This window comes from Ictalurus furcatus, chromosome 20 (genome assembly GCF_023375685.1).
Source record: "Ictalurus furcatus strain D&B chromosome 20, Billie_1.0, whole genome shotgun sequence".
In the NCBI taxonomy this organism is placed as follows: Eukaryota; Metazoa; Chordata; class Actinopteri; order Siluriformes; family Ictaluridae; genus Ictalurus; species Ictalurus furcatus.
In genome coordinates, this window is record NC_071274.1 from 22,359,010 (window position 1) to 22,376,296 (window position 17,287).

A 17,287-nucleotide genomic window follows, 5' to 3' on the forward strand; every position below is an offset into this window, starting at 1 on the left:
CAGACAGATAGATAGACAGAAAGATAGAGACAGAAACAGACAGACAGACAGACAGAAAGATAGAGACAGAAACAGACAGACAGACAGATAGACAGACAGAAAGATAGAGACAGAAACAGACAGATAGACAGACAGAAAGATAGAGACAGAAACAGACAGACAGACAGATAGACAGACAGAAAGATAGAGACAGAAACAGAAAATTAGATGGAAGGACACAGATAGACAAAAAGAAAAAAATGGACAGACAGACAGACAGACAATTAGATGCATTGACAGACAGACAGAAACACAGAGCGACAGACGGATAAAGGGATACAGACAGACAGAGGCATATATATAGACAGATACAGACAGACAAAAAGATGTAACAAACAGATGCAGAAAGACAGACAGACAGGCATAGAGAGACAGACAGACATATATACAGGCGAACACATGGAGAGACAGAAGGACAGACACATAGACAGAAAGAGGGAAACACAGACAGACAGAAAGATAGATTCACAGACAGACAGAAGAATTCAGACCAACAGAAAGACAGCAGGAGAGACAGAAGGACAGACATATAGTCATATATAGACAGACAGAGACAGATGGACAGACAGAGGGATACAGACAGACCTGCCCCTCACGCAGCTCCTATTTAACAACTTATTAACGATTAAATCTCTCTCCGCTTCGCGCAATTATTTTTCCCATTCTTGAACAACATTTCCTTTTTTAATTGTTGTTTTTCTTTAAAGTACTTTAATTTAATTACAACTTTAGAACGAAAAAGAACAAACCTGAATGTCCGGGTGCGATTAGTTCTATTGGCCGCGTTCCATATTAAACCATGTTCTCGAGAATTTACAAACGATTATTAAGTAAAAAGAATGAATTTTTAATCGAAGCTTTAATAAAAATTCACTCCGTATCTACGCGGTCTCTGCTAAAACCCGATTAGAATTCAAAAAGAAAATAAAAAAGAGTGCGCCCCCTGCAGGCTGACGATAATCGTCTGTTAAAATAACAGCTATGGGTTTTAGTAAATAAATAAATAAATAAATGAAATAATACGATATATTCTGGAGAAGAAAAAAATCTACCCAAAATCTAGAAACTCAGATGATCTGCACGTGTTATTTTAATTTAATTTTATTTATTTTTAGACAGCACCCTGAGAAAACAATACCGTCTAAATAAATCTAAACGAAGGATTTTCTATATCTTTTTTTTTTTTTAATTTGGAGTTATTTTGAAAAATTCCATCCTGATGAATTTTTCAGAAAATTAGCCGATGAGAACATTAGATCAGTACCGAGTACTAAGATTTACGCATTAGCAGAGTAAATGAATTAAAAGCAGAACTGTTCCTACAGCAAGGAATAAATAAATAAATAGATAAATAAATAAATAAATGACTCCGCCCATTTTTTCCACTCAAAACTCCATTGGAACAAACTGCTCAAAAGGGGAAAAGGAAAAGAAAGGAATCCGCGTACTAATCTGCCGCCGTGTTACCGTTAGGAAGCTCTTTCACCGACTTGGAAATGATGTCACGTGACCCTTACAGAGTTAATCTCTAAACAATTCCTCAGCGATGACAGAAAAATGAACCTCTTGAGCGAAACAATCGCTTGTTGACTCGTGCTGCGATGGGAGGGGGGAAAAAAAAAGAAGAAGAAGAAGAAAAAAAAATGACTGCCTCTGGAAGATGGATCTAAAGATGGGGAACAAATGGAGACGGGTGACATCATCGCAGATCATCGAGCGATCTCCAGATCTGATTAAGCGGAGGATGTTGAGTCATTCCCGCCTCCACGGTAGCCGCTTGACAGACGGCTTTCAGCGCGGAACGTGGACAAGAGAAGTATTGTTGGCCAGGAAATCCTGACGGAAAACGCCGGCTCTTCGTGAAGGTCGCTCGTCGGCTCGGATTTAGGAGGGAGAGTCCTCCGTGGGGCGAGACGGAACGGCGGTAGGAAGCGGGAAACGTAAAGAGAAACCGGTTGGAAAGAATCCCTGGATGTAAAGGAAGGCTCTGAACAAATAAAACACTATTTGGACGGGATTAGCTTTCCGGAAGACACAATAAATAAATAAATAAATAAATAAATAAATCACGGAGCTCTTCGGGATGCACACGTATAATCATCAAGGTCAAAATGACATATGCGTACAACATGCACTTATTATTATTATGTATTATAAGTGCTTAGTGTAGGGGGCGTGGCCTGGCACAATGCACGTGCAATGATCTTGGGTAGGTCACATGACCTACCATGACGTTCTCAGAAACTTATCCAAGAACCAAAACCTTCGGAAGCGTCGCTCATACGATACGTCCGATACGTCCTCATAAATCTGGCCTGTATTTTTATTTATTTATTTATTTACATTTTAAAAAAATATTTTTTGGAGTTATTTCCAGAGCTCATTTTTATAAATTACGGACGTAAACTTTACAGAAACGTGCGTATGTGAGCAATTTGGACTGAAGGATTTGGACTAAAATCTCCCGCCTCGTCGTCCAACACTAACCCTGTTTCAATACGGCTATCGGAAAAAAAAATCTCTTACGTCGTCGGTATTTTCGCCGTGCTGTGGTTATAAGCTAAAAAATCGAGACGCTGAAGAAAATGTAGAAAGAAATCAATTTCAGTGGGTAACGTGAACCGTGACCAAGCACGATACGGTTACGGTAACAATCCCGATCGTATGGAACTCGCTCTATTCCGAAGACATATACGATACATAGGTACGTCCTCCACATCTGGTTGCGACGTGCGGGTTGGCAGATGTTGATGCTATGATGTTGGGGCAGTACAGTAGCGAAGTGTGTACAGGCTAAACTTTACATACTTAAAACTTTTGGTGTGCTAAACTACGGGAAAAGGTTGGCGGTAAATTACGTAAAGCGGTTGGTTCTTACTTTGGGAAGATGGCGGTCATCTTGGCGGCGGCGTAGCCGGGTTTACAGGCTCCAGTGCTGAGGTTCTCATACCTGTGCATCAACTCCACCGGGCTGCACACAACAACGGTGTAACATTTATACGGGTAAGAAGTTGAGAATTAAACAAATATATTGTTAAAAAAATAATAATAATAATAATAAAAAATTAAAAATAAATAAATCATTAATAAAAAAAAATTTACATAAAGATTGAGCCTTCAGCTGTAAATGTTCCCGAATAAATAAAGTAAAAAAAAATATATAAATAAAATAAGTAAAAAAATACTTTTAAATAAAGAAATTAAAAGTGAACACAATTTACAAAGAAAAGTAAGTAAAATAATAATAAAAAAAATACACTGCACATGCACGAGTAAAAACAGTAAGAGTAAATAAATAAAAAATAAAGTTACAATATTCTATAATTAAAAAAAACACACAATTACACTTAAACAACAAAACTACAATTAACATATGATTTAATAATAATTTCCCATCACTGACTTCACTTCCAACTCTTAGGTTATTTTTTTTTTTTCTTATTTCTTCTTCTTCTTACTATTATTTCACATTAACTATTTTCTGCGCTCTGCAAATTACTTTGAGAGCTAGTTTTTATTTAATTTTTTAAAAACGCATAAAAAGTAATATTACTACTAATATTATTAAGGTGCCTCACTTAAGCAAGAAATTCGTGTGGCTCTTGCCTTGTTTATCATTTATGCTGCAGAACGCTGTGACAGAACGTTTCTTCCGACAAATCAGCTTCATATAAGCAATTTTTTTTTCTCCGATTCCTTTTCATTCTTCCTCCATTTCTTATTTTGCACCAACGGTGCAAAGAGGTGCCAATATTTAAGATGAGGCTCACGGAATTGAAACGTGAAGCGTGTATTAGTAAGACCGAAAATCGTACAACGTACAGCGTAGCAATTCCTGAGCGTTTAAAGACGTGTCTGGTCTGGAGGAAAGAAGAAGAAAAAAAAAAGGAGGACTGGGGACTCGGGAGTGGAGGAACGAAATTGAAATTCTTGTAAGTCATTAATAAACCTGTAATACACACCGAGAGCAGTTTAAATAAACAGAGTGCTGGGAGACGAGCGGGCAGCCGATGAGGCTGAGCAGTGCTCTAGCGTGTGTAGCGTGAGCGTGCGTGTGTGTGTGTGTGTGTGTGTGTGTGTGTGCGCGCTGGTCAAGAGCACTGAGATAGAAGTGGGCGAGGATGGACACGCACTAGCTGGACCACCATGAGAAAAGTCGACTCCGTTAAAGCAGATCAAAGCTGACTCTCGGGACGCATCGCTATCAAAAACGGAACCAGACAGCGAACAGCCTCGAAACTCGCAAATCTGTAAAAACCAAAACAAACGGTTTCATTACGGGACACGGGTGCCACTCTGATAAACTCGAACATAAAAGCACGACAGCGACCACAAGAGGGAAGTTTAGGTAGGAGGGACGGGCGATCCAACCAAAATGTCGCGTCGCGATACTTTCCTACGATGCGTCATTTACAGATAACAGTACGAAGGATTGTTAATAATTAAACTTTTGTTTATTATTAAGTATTTAGCAACGAAAAGGGTGGGAAATAAATAATAAATTCATTTATTTTTACGTTATGTAACGTTAACAAAATTAAAACGGCAGAAATAACGTACGAATTTTAAAACGTCAAATTATGTACGCCCGACGGGTTCGTCGTAAATATCACGATACCGATATATCGCCTTATCGGCCAGCCTTACGAGCTAGCATGGTTTCCGCGATCGCGGCTAGTCAGGTTGGATCATTTCAGAAACGTTCCACAGCATCCGACGCAACTCTAAATGGATAAAAAAAAGAGAGAGAAAAATTCCACTGTATGTACGTTTTGTATTCAGTTCAATAAGTTTTAACGTTTAAACATTTAAGAATCTTCTTTTATTTATAATCGTGTTTTTGTGTGAACTCGACTGTTTAAAAAAAACCCAAAAACACCTACGGCAACGTCTGTAGAACGTTAAACGCACACGATCTCTGCAGTGTATCTTTAGAATGTTAAAAATACACTACTAGAGCATAAATTTACATAAATTTACATAAATTTCAGCCTTCGTTTTGATGAAGTGGACCATGTTCAGCTAAGCAAACGTGCGATGATATATGCTCGAATCTACCTCGAATCAAAACCTAATTGTGCCTAACATCGTTAGCCAAATTATGCGAAACGTAGCTAGCATGTTGGGTTGGTGATTAGGCTAGCTAGCTCGCGTAGTCCATAGTGTAATCTAATCTCGTTAGCGAGGCGATCTAATTCAGATCTGCACATCGAACGCACAGTATTCTATTACGACGTTTCATTTGCCTCCCACGTTATCCCAGACGATCGGCGTAACGTTAGGTTGTGTGCGGAGCCTCACGTTAACCCTACGTTACTGTTAATTCAGGTCGACTCGCTCATCACTGGCATGAGATCTAATCCAAGACAGTTCCACCCCCTTCCAAATTAACCCCTGTTTATAACAGTAATAGAGGAATCTCATCCTGTTTTCAATCGACCAATAACGACTGGACACTTGGCTGCTTGGTGTATTATTACTAATGTTGCATTCATGCGCATGGGACAAAATAATAGATCTAGAGTCATTTCCATGTGTGGCATTTGCATCTGGAGTCTCTCAACTTGAAGACTCTGTGTACGTAAAGCAGGCCATCGTGGGGCTGGAAAATCTGAATGAATTAATCAGAGACAGAGGAAAACATTACGCAGGAACAAATCAGATGGTATGTCGGGAAGAAGCACAAGACAAGATGGGAAGATGGGATCAGAGAAGATCGGGGTGTGACGACGTGAGGACGGTCGAGCGGAACTTTCAACCACGAAGGGCAGCGCTGACCAGAGCAACATCTCCAGCTGGAAGGTACAGAGGCATCAGAAAGGATAATGATGTAGAATAAAGCGAGATCCAAACCACTGAACAGGTCAAGAACATGCCGAGCTAAAGTACAGTTGGCTCTGAGAACAGGTTTACGGATATGAAGATGAACCAGTAACTGGGCAGTGAAGGTAAATAAGAAAAGAAAGAAAAAAAAGGAAGTGTCCAAAGCACTGGCTACACTGGCCGTGACTGCTCAGATGTAATTAAAGGCAAAAAGCCACAAATCGAGGAAAGTCGAGGGAGAGTCATGAGGCGATAAACGAGTGAACTACTGGGGGTATTTTTTCATTGATTCATGTCCAAAGAAAAAGCTTGAATCCTTCCACAAACAGAGATATAATCTTACTTCAAAACTGTGTGACTGGTTACCATGGCAATGGAAACAAGAACTGAAGTCTGATTGGTTCGAGTGGGTATACAGGGCAGGCACTGAAGTCTGATTGGTTCGAGTGGGTATACAGGGCAGGGACTGAAGTCTGAATGGTTAGAGTTTTTATACAGGGCAGGGACTGAAGTCTGATTGGTTCGAGTTTTTATTCAGGGCAGGGACTGAAGTCTGATTGGTTCAAGTGGGTATACAGGGCAGGCACTGAAGTCTGATTGGTTCGAGTGGGTATACAGGGCAGGGACTGAAGTCTGATTGGTTCGAGTGGGTATACAGGGCAGGCCCTGAAGTCTGATTGGTTCGAGTGGGTATACAGGGCAGGCACTGAAGTCTGATTGATTCGAGTGGGTATACAGGGCAGGCACTGAAGTCTGATTGGTTCAAGTGGGTATACAGGGCAGGGACTGAAGTCTGATTGGTTAGAGTTTTTATACAGGGCAGGGACTGAAGTCTGATTGGTTAGAGTTTTTATACAGGGCAGGGACTGAAGTCTGATTGGTTCGAGTTTTTATTCAGGGCAGGCACTGAAGTCTGACTGGTTAGAGTGGGTATACAGGGCAGGAACTGAAGTCTGATTGGTTACTGTAACATTGGGGAGGGGAAACTTCTTGTCTGATCATTTTGCTTTGAAACTGCAGTCTGATTAGTTGCAGTAAGTCTGGAAGCAGGAACTGCGGCCCCATTGGTTACTCGGCCAGTCTGCTTTTACACTAGGCTTCTTGAAGATCTGACTAATCACTTATTCTCCCTGTTGGTTAATTCTACCTCTTTCTTCACATCCCCAGTCTTCATCATTGCACCCATTTTGGCATTAATCATGTAAGCTACCACTTTTTAGCGTCGTTAAATATGTTTTGGGACTCGGCAAATACACTGGAGCGTCCCGCTCGTTCAGCAGGCTAGCTACTGATTTTATTATTTTTTTTACACTTATTTTCTAAAAAGCACTAACACTGGCTAACACCCAAGCTAGCTAGGCATTTAAGATTAGCGACGCCATTGTTTAGAAACTGCAGTAACTTTAACGCTAACACAATGCAGTGAGGAATGAGTTCATAATAAATAAAACCGACTTACAGCTTTGCGTCCAGCGTCAGAAGAAAGCCCTGGTTATCGAGCGTTGCTGCAGAGAGAGAGAGAGAGAGGGAGGGAGAGAGAGAGAGAAGACACACTAATGAGGACGAGTTCATCGCAGGCTGAGCGAAAGCAAACACTGAAACGCCCGGCCATCGTTCATGCATCATCATTAGCGTTGTTGTTGTCGGTGCTAGTGAAGAGAAAACCTCTGCTGTGATGAGGTCATGAAGCTGCGGTGGCAGGTGAAAGAAGCGGAGCTCAGCCAGCCAGCATACTCCTCCCCATCAAACCTCAAAACCATACGTGCTCATGTCCAGGAAAATAAATAAAATAAAATTTAAAAATAAATAAATAAATAAATAAAAGTGCAATGAGCTTAAAGAAAGAAAAGGCAAGAAAAGGGCTTGCGTTTTTGTTTCCGCGAGTCAAAATAAGCCAGAAGATTCCGACGGAAGCGAGTCAGCATTCGTATGAAGCTCAGCAGCGCTATAGAATGAGGGGGAAAAAATAAAAAAGTATTAAAAATGACTTCAACAGCAGGAAACACATCTGATTTTACTCTTAGACATGCAACCAAAGACTACGTGAATTGTAAAAGCATTTCGTTGTCAGTATTTTTGTTGATTTTTTTTTAAATAATCAGATGCGCAGAAAAAGGGGGGAAAAGATGGGGAGATACTTTTGAAGCCTGTGAAAGATGCATTGTTAGTTTTCCGAGACAGAATCTCTGCAGAGGAAAAGTGAAAAAGCCGGAGCTGCAGATTAGACGGAGCTGCAGATTAGACGGAGCGGGATCTCAGCGCTACAGACAGGAAAGAAGTAGCTGCAGATTAGATCACAGCAGAAGGATAACGAACTTAAAAGAAGAGTGTGGCGGAAATTTTTTATTTTTTTAAAAAATCGATCGGAAACGTACGCAAAATTTTTCAAATCGGTAAGGATGTCCGGTGTTAGCTTCTTTTATTTTTACTTTGAAGCTACAGGTAAAAGGGAATACTTGATAGATTTTAGTTAGAAATGTAACTTTTCGCTTTCTAACTGTAGCAAAAGAGAAAGGGGTGGGACCTACGGCAAAATTATATAAAACTAGCAAATCATATTGGACGTAACGTATGGATTCTGTTTGATTAGCAGACATTTAGCTAACGCTAGCAAAATTTAGCAAAAAAAAAACCTCCAAACAAAACGCATTACGTATGTCGGGACGAGGTTCGAGGAAAAAGCGCAAAAATGACAGTTTAACGTTTTGCTAATTCAGAAGTTGACGTCTGGACGACGTCTTTTTCGGTCAGAAGCCACGTTTAAATCCAATTTGTGAATTTAACTAGGGTGGAAAATTGGATTATCGCCTAAAACATTTGTGAATAAAGCGTCGTTTCCATCCCGCGTGTTCAAGACAACTAAATCGTCACGTCCGGGGAAACCGGCGCGGCCGACTCGCCGCCATTTTTACTTTTCCGAGTCAATCATCCAGTCACATGATTCGTTGAGGCAAAGTCACGTGCCGTTTATTTTTTGATGCGCATCGAGGAATTTATCAGTAGAACGATAGATTTTATTCGCATCTGGTGTTTCCATCCAACGTTTATCTACGCGAAATCCCAAAACCCGCATAAAAATACGTGGACGGAAACATGGACGGCTACTCTTAACATTCCAACACGTCTAAACCGATAAAAGACTAAAACATTCGGAACATAAAGAGCGACCCAAAACGGCGTCTACACAACACGCGGAAATGCCAGTTCGGAAGACGGACCGAACACGGCTGATTTACTAGATTGTCGTAAAACCACCTAAACTATTTTAAAATAGATATTTACGTTTACTGAAGTGTTGATTGTCTTTAAATAAAGCTTATTTACTGAATAATAAATAATTGGACTGGAATACATGGATGGACGCTTTAATAATTCGGTTTCGTGTCTAACGCCAAATCACCAACTGGTAACAGGTCACTGGGAACGAAAATTAGCATGTTAACTGGTGTTCTTCCTAGCTAGCTGACTAACTACAACCTTCTCGTAAAGACCAGCAGTCAGTCAGGGAGTTAACCTACGTCATGATTCCTCCTACGTTTTTACTTTAGTGGCTACAGCGACCCGTCTGCAACATCACCGCTTGTTACTGGAAGGATTCTTTTTTTTTTTCCCAGCTCTTAAGTGGTTTGGGAAACTGCTGGAAAGAGAAGAGCGCTGTGGCGAGACGAACGCCGTGACCCTGTGGACTTCTGGAATCAGTAGACAAACATTCAGCAAGAACATCCAGGAAAACAACTTCAGGTTTCGTGCGTGGAACGGATCGCACGCGCCCCGCCCCGCAGCCGTTCAAAGGTATTTAGAGGTTCGGATCAGGCGAAGAAGAAGTCGGAATGCCGTGTAAATGAAGCGTATTGACGGCACACGAATAAACAGTCGTGTTTATCTGAAGACGTGATCGTGTGCAGAAACAGGAAACCCGCCATCCTGAGCTGGGACCGGGCACGCGCCGATGATCTGTCATACGGCAGGTCGTGATATCGGTACGCGCGCGATAACTTCCGCGTCCGTCTCGCCAAGCGGCGCGGGAACGGCCGTCTCGTACGCTTCCTTATTTCTGACTAAATTCAAAGCAGCCTCACGTATGACCTTCTTGGAGCCATCCCATAATATTCAAACAAAGTGAGGAACTGAGGAACACGTTCACAAACGCAAGCTAAGCGTGATAACACCCCGCTATACAGTACTATACGGTAGAGCTAGCGAGGTTACTTAGATGAGCCACGCCGGCGAGTTAAGCGACGCAAGTAAACAAATACGCCAAATAAATAAATAAGTAAATAAATAAACAGCTGCAGAAATTCGATACACGTTACACAATTATCGCGATGTTTAACAAAAACAACCCTTTAACAATTCTCGGCACATGCCTCGTTTTGGACCAGGGTGAGCCTGTACCTGAGTCTACTACCTGTCCCTTGGAGACGATGTCCACCGTTTCTGGCTCTGAAAGACAAAACCATCAGTTAGACCCGGCTGCCGACTCCCGGAGCAGAGCATTATGGGAAATATTGAACTTTGACCACCCTGAAATCATTACCAATCATGTGAAAAGAAGTTCTGATGAAATGGTTAGTGGTTCCGTAGCGCTCTGGTCCGTTTGGTCCTGCATTTAGTCATACAGTGAATTAGTCATTATTCACATTAGAACATCAGGATGTGTTAGGATGTGTTAGGATGAATTCACCACCAAGAAAAATATATACAGAGAAAACAAATAAACCCCAAAACAAACCACATCCCACCATCATCAGACCCATCATCAGACCCATCACCATTAGCACAGATTTGAGGTTTCTACCTGCAGTCACTTTAGGTTTAGCTTTAGGTTTGGTGGGCTTTAGAGAAACAGACGACTCCACGTGTACATCTGTGAAACAAAAAGGGTCAAAAATTCAGCAGTGTGACAAAGCGGACTAAACCCACAGTGCTCATCAAGCATGACTTTTCATTTCTCTATGTGCAGCGAAAAACAAACGCAAGCCAAAAGAGACAAACAGACAGACAAAAAAAGTTGCACGGAAGAAGTCTTCCGAAACGTTCCGGAAGCCGAAGCTGTGCTTATTTACAGGACGTTTACTCGATCATCGATAGCTGCAGGGACGCCATAGCAACCAGGAAACGCATCCTGCGTTAACGTCGCGTCGTCTCGCCTCGTAAATCAAAGCGGCGGTTGACAATTTACGCGGACTACAAAAACATTCGTTATAATAAACCTCACCGCAACCTCGATTTTAAGAAAACCGACAAACGGTAGCTGCTCTAGCAGCCCTCTAGTGGATGAATGATAAATTGCGTCAAAAAAACCCCCAAAAAAAACAACAACCCCGGAATATCTAAAAGCCCGATCGCGGTTTTACGTCTTTTTCACGTACGTTTCTGAGCGTGAACTTTATCGTGCAACCCGAGATCCCCAGACGACGCCAGAAAGAAGCAGGATCGGTGCGGTCTGTCGGTCGCTGTAGCCGTCCCTGCTGCCGTAGACGTGCGCTTTACAAACTCAGAGTTCTTCAGATCTTAAATAATGCCGCTAAGCCACACACGCAGTGCTGTAGAGCTGCGGAGGCGAGCGAGCACGCACGGGTAGCAAGAACCGTCCCGGTCCCGAAGGGTTCCGGATAGCTACGTGGAACCAAGCGCCGATGGGAAGCTGAGGAACCGGACAAGAACCCGAACCCCATCAAGAGCACATGGAGCGGACAGACCAGAGAACCAGACACGGCTAACGGACGACGTTCGGTCAGTATCGCGCAGGATCGAAAGAGTGTTTCGGAACGTTTCTGGGATGCAGAACGTTTCTGCTGGAGTGGAACGGCTTGATCAGAGATGAACACCGTGGAACCGTTTGCACTGGATAAAAAAAAAAAATGTCAGGAACGTTATTATTATTATTATTTTTTTTTAGAAATGGACTGTTTTAAGAACCTAAAAATGTTCCTCGAGACGTAACGTTCAGCTAGGATACGATCGTTAGCTAGGGACGAGCAAGATGTTCAGCACCGAATCTCTGACCGAACCAGCTTTACGGTTAACGGTAAAAATAAGAATAATAATAATAATAATAATAATAATGTAAAATATGGCGTAAATGAACCCAAAAGCACTCTGGGTTTTTTTTAAGATCACGGTGCAGATCTCCCCAACTACCTTAAATAAATAAATAAATAAATAAATAAATAAACAAACAGACGCAGTGGAGATGAACGTGACATGTCTGAGCGAGATGACCCGCCGAAAATCTTTCAAAAGCACGGCCTCGGCGTTCATGCCAAACATGCTGCCGAGTGTTTTTTGTTTTTGGGGTTGTGTGTGTGTGTGTGTGTTTTTTTTGCCCTCTCTTTTGTTATTCATCATCACAAAAAGGGTTGCGCTTCCTTCCCACTTACCCTTTCAAAGCCACTCGCTGCGATTCATCTTTACAATTCGAGCAAAAGGCCTTGCATAACAGGACTCAGGTTCAAAGAAAAACCCTTCCCAGGTCTGCGTAATTTTCCAAAATAAACCCAGAACAGCTGCTGAATGGCGCTGTTTATAATTAATCCGCCTGCGTTTTTTCTTCTTCTTCTTCTTCTTCTCCAAACTGTTTTTTTTTCCCCTCCCTCTCAAACAGAAGTTCAGGATGATAAAGACGGTCGAGGAAAACACGACCGAACCGCTGACAAGTCTTACAAAGCAACAGATCCATCAACACGGCCGCGTGCGTCCGCCGTGGCCGCGACGCTCCGGTTCGCTAGAACCTGAATCCACGCGGACGACGCGTCAGTCGGCATCCGGCTCGCGTTTACCTTTTCCTCGGAGTGACTTACACTCCGAATTTTCTAAGATTAGAAACGTTTCGTTTATCGTCGTCAAGAGCATTAATATTAAAACGTTTAGTTTTTTGTTGTTTTAGAAACATGTTTGGGCTAAAAATACTTTAGGTCAGGAACGCCGCTAAACAAAACGTCTTCTGTTTACGCGAGATAAAATAAATACGCCAGAAATTACTCAAATGTTTAGCGCTGTTGCTTTAAAAGAACTGCTTTCGCTTCCTTTCCCCGAAAGATCACGTTCGAAAGACACTCGAACGTGACACGTTAAGACACGTGTACACCACACGCTGCTGCTGCTGCTGCTGGATACTGGACCGCGATTGGTCAGAAGAGGAGGCGTCGGTTCGTTCTCCAAGAACTAGCTCTGACAGTAGCGCAGGTTTATATATATTATATTGGTATTAATATGAATAATAAATATTACTGCACCGGTTCTAGTACGGTATCTTTGCTGTAGTAACTCGCTCAGGGGACCCGCTGCTTTAAATGAAGATCTGTGAGGAGATTTCCTTTTATTTGATTAACATGCAGGGAAGGAGTCTCCAACGTCAGAGCTTCGGACAGGCGAGTTTACGCTTTTTGCGTAACAGCAAAGCTGAGTGGGGTTGTTTTATTCTTCCCTACTATTAACTGAGAGAGAGAGAACGTGTGAGAGAGAGAGCGTGTGAGAGAGAGAGAGAGAGAGAGAACATGTGTGAGAGAGAGAGCGTGTGTGAGAGAGCGAGAGAGAGACAGAGAGAGAGCGTGTGTGAGAGAGCGAGAGAGAGACAGAGAGAGAGCGTGTGTGAGAGAGCGAGAGAGAGACAGAGAGAGAGCGTGTGTGAGAGAGAGAGCGTGTGTGAGACAGTGTGTGTGAGAGAGTGTGTGTGAGAGAGAGAGAGCGCGTGTGAGAGAAAGTGAGAGAGAGCGTGTGTGAGAACGTGTGTGAGAGAGAGAGCGTGCGTGAGAGAAAGTGAGACAGCATGTGTGAGAGAGTGAGAGTGTGTGAAAGAAAGCGTGTGAGAGAGTGAGAGAGTGTGAGAGAGAGCGTGTGTGAGAGAAAGTGAGAGAGAGAGCGTGTGTGAGAGAGTGAGAGAGAGTGTGAGAGAGAGAGCGTGTGTGAGAGAAAGTGAGAGAGAGCGTGTGTGAGAGAGTGAGAGAGAGTGTGAGAGAGAGAGCGTGTGTGAGAGAAAGTGAGAGAGAGAGCGTGTGTGAGAGTGAGAGAGAGAGAGCGTGTGTGAGAGAAAGTGAGAGAGAGAGCGTGTGTGAGGGAGTGAGAGAGAGTGTGTGTGAGAGAAAGTGAGAGAGCGTGTGTGAGAGAGAGAGAGAGAGTGTGTGTGAGAGAGTGAGAGAGAGTGTGAGAGAGAGAGCGTGTGAGAGAAAGTGAGAGAGAGAGCGTGTGTGAGAGAGAGCGTGTGTGAGAGTGAGAGAGAGAGAGCGTGTGTGAGAGAAAGTGAGAGAGCGTGTGTGAGAGAGAGAGAGAGAGTGTGTGAGAGAGTGAGAGAGAGTGTGAGAGAGAGAGCGTGTGAGAGAAAGTGAGAGAGAGAGCGTGTGTGAGAGAGAGCGTGTGTGAGAGTGAGAGAGAGAGAGCGTGTGTGAGAGAAAGTGAGAGAGCGTGTGTGAGAGAGAGAGAGAGAGTGTGTGTGAGAGAGTGAGAGAGAGTGTGAGAGAGAGTGTGTGTGAGAGAAAGTGAGAGAGCGTGTGAGAAAGAGGTGAGAGAGAACGTGTGCGAGAGAGAGAGAGAGAGAGAGAGAGAGAATAAGGTAGGGGAGGAGGGAATGAGCGTCTATAGCTGAGCGTAACTATAAACAGATAAAAAAGATTTCAATAACGTAAAGTACGGCGTGTTTTCGGAAAGGTGCCGCGGCGTGAGAGGAGTAAAGCCCTTGGGGACGTGCGGTTAAAGGAAAATAATCAACTTCTGGGCGGTAAACTCCACTCGATCGCACCACAAGTCCCGAGTCTTTAAACACGGAGATCTGATGGAACCTGGCCTCCATTTCTTTTCCGTTCAAAATAAAAACAAAAAACTGAAACAACAACAACAACAACAACAACAATAAACAACAAAACAAAAACTGTTCCATTTTTATCTTGAACAGAAATGAAAGCAGCGTACGAGAGGCTGAAGTAACCATTAAAAGCAGTTAAATGCGCCGTATTGCTGTAGACGAGGAAGCGAGGCCCAGCGAGAGCACGTCCAGGTCCACACACCCAGAGAGTCTTTCATATCAAACTAGAAAGAAATAAAACATTTAAAAGAGAGGATACGCTGCACATTTTAATAAACAGTTAAACACAGTGTAATGGTTTTATATCCATATTTTTACATTTTCCACCTCGACGTCGAACACGTCCTGGCAGGAGACGGGGGAAATGTGCGTGTTTGAATTATTATTATTATCGTTATTATTTTTCCTGCCAGGACTTTAATCTCGCTGGAGCGGTGAGTGATGCTCTGCTCCTCGGTACGGAGTTATTCGCTATAAAACACCGCCTGAAACTCGTACGTCATCCAGCCGAGTGAACTGGACACAACACACACGCACACAAGCACACACGCACGCACACGCACGCACACGCACGCACACTCACATTTGGGCTTTTTGTAAAGAACTTGACCTTATATGGTACGCTCATGTGCTGAATTCTTCCAAATTGTGAATAAAGAGAGGATTTGTGGTGCGCGTCCATCAACCGCTGTTCTGTCATATTCTGACAAGGAGATGGAAGTCAGAGGATGACATCATCAGAGAGCGCCAGCCAAGCACACGGAGTCACGGAGCGAACGAGGGGGAGAAAAAGTCCTGGAAACGGTTCCGTTCATCCGTGCAGCAATAATATTTACAGCAGTCATTAATTTCATATTTTTTTATGTTTCCACTTCATCTTTTGTCGTGTGCAAATTTTTTTTAAATGTCTTTAACACCGTTACGACACCGTTACATCTCACCTTCACGACGAGCTCGCAGCGTGGTAGTCCGCTATTTTTAGATTCAGATTCAACTCTAGAGTTCATTTCAGACTTCAGACTGTGGAACATTCCCAAGTCCTCGGCTCTGTTCTGACCTGTATTCCCTTCGCTGTTCTCTTGCTCCCTCTGCTGGACACATCCCAGAACTCCAGCCGAGTTTCCACCGTAAACACATACTCTGCTTACGCTTAATATCTTCAGCTCATTATTTTAACTACTTTCTTCTCCCAAATACATCATTTATCTAAATAAATATAATTTTATATATATATAGTTATATAGATTATTTATATACATTATTTATATTATTATGAATATTAATATATCTGATTTTTACAAATAATTATAAGAAATTGTTTGTTTTAATATTCCTGTAATCTCTCACTAAATAGAAAAAAATAATTCACATAATTTTTTTTTTAAAATGGAAAAAGTAGGTATACTAAAAAAAAGTATACTAAAATAAATGCATATTATTATGAATATTATTATATATGATTTACAAAAATTATAAGAAATCGTTTTAATATTCCTGTAACCTCTCGCTAAATAGAAAAATAAATAAATAACTCAAATCGTTTTTTAAAAAAAAGTAGGGCGAAGGCAACTATTTAATCTGATCTGAAAATTTTTTGTTTATAAATCACGAAAATCATTTTTTGAAAATAATTTACTACAGTACTACAAACAGGTTTTAAGGTTTATGTAATCTCTAAATGCCTAAAAAGAAAATGATTTAAAAAAAATAAAAATTAAATAAAGGGATGGAAGCAAAGGCAGACATTAATCGTTTCATCTGGTCTGCGAATTAATTTTAATTTTAACTAACTAAATAAAAAAGTATAACAAATAATCAACAAGAAAGTAAATAAACCAAAGAAATAATACGAAATGAAGGTTGGTAAGTGCATAATGAAATAAGTTTTAAAAAATGATGTTTAATCTGGTCTGCGCAAATTTCATATATATAATAAATAAATAAATAAATAAATAAAATATATATATATCTAAATCTTTTATTCATCAACTGATTATATGTATATGACGTGTGAACATTATCAGGAAAACGAAAAAAATTTTTTGGAAGTTTAAAAAAATGAAGGAAAAAGTTGAATTGTTTAATAATGTCTGGAAATATTACAGAATATTATGTTTTGGATCTGGTATTGGTTATATTGACTGATTCCCGTGATGACGTTACTGACTGAACCGGACACAGAACGACGTGACGGACCGAACGTCCGGACGAGGACGGAGACTCTGACGACAGATAAAGTGAGACGGCGAGGATGGGGACGTCACTCACGTGATTTGTATCCCCATATGTGGAGAGTAAGCTTCCCGGAGGAGTAGTAGATGAAGACCAGGACCAGCATTGGGCACAGAGCAAACAGCAGCTTGTGTGAGACCTTCATGATCATCAGGCATTCACATGGCACCATCTGCTGCTTCGCCTACAGGGGAGAGAAACCCGAATTAAACCACAAATACCTTTCGTTTCTTCCGTAATTCTGTCTTTCTTTCCTTTTCCCGGCATTATCGAGGGTGCTAATAATTCTGGAGCTGGGCTGTAAATGTCAAGGAGAAGAAGAAATATGGAAACTCCAGGATGAAGAATTATGGCGTGTCCGAGCGCTGTACTGACACGGCGTGGAAACAGCGG

At 41.8% G+C, this 17,287-nt stretch overlaps 1 protein-coding gene across 3 annotated transcripts in view; it reads right to left on the reverse strand.

Annotated features, from left to right (window-relative positions):
• st3gal3b (ST3 beta-galactoside alpha-2,3-sialyltransferase 3b) overlaps positions 1-17,287 on the reverse strand; it is a 57,081-nt gene that overhangs the window by 25,559 nt on the left and 14,235 nt on the right. For 2 of the 3 annotated variants that reach the window (XM_053651000.1, XM_053651001.1), the window contains exons 2-7: positions 16,931-17,078; positions 10,661-10,729; positions 10,400-10,465; positions 10,258-10,305; positions 7,322-7,367; positions 2,918-3,010 (exon numbers count right to left, since the gene is read on the reverse strand). In XM_053651000.1, coding sequence (XP_053506975.1) covers positions 2,918-3,010; positions 7,322-7,367; positions 10,258-10,305; positions 10,400-10,465; positions 10,661-10,729; positions 16,931-17,066 — 458 coding nt within the window. In that variant the 5' untranslated portion in view covers positions 17,067-17,078. The remainder of the gene's footprint in view (positions 1-2,917; positions 3,011-7,321; positions 7,368-10,257; positions 10,306-10,399; positions 10,466-10,660; positions 10,730-16,930; positions 17,079-17,287) is intronic. The other variant, XM_053651003.1, reaches the window with a different exon arrangement.